This window comes from Halyomorpha halys, unplaced genomic scaffold (assembly GCF_000696795.3).
Source record: "Halyomorpha halys isolate HHAL.00 unplaced genomic scaffold, Hhal_1.1 Scaffold364.1, whole genome shotgun sequence".
Lineage (NCBI taxonomy): Eukaryota > Metazoa > Arthropoda > Insecta > Hemiptera > Pentatomidae > Halyomorpha > Halyomorpha halys.
In genome coordinates this window covers 334327-335769 of record NW_027108785.1, presented here as the reverse complement: position 1 = coordinate 335769, position 1443 = coordinate 334327, and the positions used below count along the sequence as shown (strand labels likewise).

General features: G+C 31.2%; 1 protein-coding gene across 8 annotated transcripts in view; it reads left to right on the top strand.

Moving 5' to 3' along the window:
* Positions 1–354: 354 nt before the first annotated feature.
* Positions 355–1443, top strand: part of Pi4KIIIalpha (phosphatidylinositol 4-kinase III alpha) — a 122255-nt gene continuing 121166 nt past the window's right edge. For all 8 annotated transcript variants that reach the window (XM_014422286.3, XM_014422290.3, XM_014422285.3 and 5 more), the window contains exons 1-2: positions 355–486; positions 576–789. In XM_014422286.3, the coding sequence (XP_014277772.1) occupies positions 397–486; positions 576–789 (304 nt within the window). In that variant the 5' untranslated portion in view covers positions 355–396. The remainder of the gene's footprint in view (positions 487–575; positions 790–1443) is intronic.

Sequence of the window (1443 nt, the reverse complement as noted above, 5' to 3'; positions counted from 1 at the left end):
GTAATCAACCACATTAATTATTTTTCGAAACCGGCTATTTCAAAATAAACTAGTAGCCTAAACAGATTCAATTGTTATATTATTTAATTAACCAATGTTCGCGCTCCTTATATAAATTAAGACTAAAAAAATAGTCGAGAGAGCCTATTACAATCATGAATAACTGTTTTAAATTGCTAAATTAACAATTATTCCGCTTTTCAATGACATACAAACAATTTTGTATATTTTATTCTATGTTTCATACTCACGATTAACATATAATAGAGATTAACTCATGTTAGGGAATTACAATAAACAAGTTGTGAGTTAAACATGGCCTTGACCTCACCCAACCTTGCGATCTCCATGAGCTGTAACCTAATGGGGAGGTAACAATATTGACAAGAGATTAAAATGTCAAGTGATGAAAAGTTGTTTTTCAGAAAGATCATTCAGCAATTGGCCAGATCGTTAGCTGCTATCGAGGATACACCATGGGAGAAAGTAATAACGATTTGTTCACTCATTAATTTGAAAAAAAATAAATAGTTTTTTACATCAAAATTGTTGTCATATCATGATTCTTGTGATAGGTGAATACACTCTTCTCTCTATGCCCACAAGAAGTGAGCCAGGGGGTTTTCAGATTGGACCAGAGGAACCAAGATGCAGTTATTGCACTTGGAATATTCTTTCTAGAATCGAGGCTACAGCATGCCGATAAAATCTTACCATATCTGTTGAAGTTGCTACGTGCATTGCCAAAATCTATATGGCAAGAAGATGCTTGGACGATACCTTCTGACAGTAATATTTTTTGTTGTATAACATTAATTTGGAAGAAGAGTGCCACAATTAAAAAAAAAAAAAAAAAGGAATTTTACTCTAGTGTTTGAAGTTTTCTTCATTAGATTTTTTGATCCCTGTTCTGCTGTTGACTAATTTAACATTATTATGACATTTTCATTGTCAACAATGCTTACATTTTTTATTTAAAAAGATTATTAATGTTCAATTACAAGTTTTCACTTGACAGTTCACAAGGGTTTGTAATTTGTTTTTCTTCCGTTACTTGATCAATTATACCTTTGATTATATCTCTGATTACTTATTTGATTTAGTTTTTGTGTATTGAAATAATGCAGAGAAGGTGGGCATTTAGAAAAATATATGTTGATTTTGAGTTTTAGGTGGACAATAAGAAAATACTTATGGCTAATGAAAACATATTGATTCAAGATTCTTTTTATCTAAGTTGACATTTGTTCATCATATAGTTTTAGTAGAACAATGAACTGGATCAAGAGCCATCAGCCTGAAACGTTGTTCGGATGTTTGAATATATTAAAGAAGTAATAAAAGAGATAATTCTTTAAAAAAAAATATATATAGGTTATAGATACTGGAAGTCATGTAGTCAAAAGTGTAGCGTAACGGAGAGTGCGGTGGTGGGGGTAATGA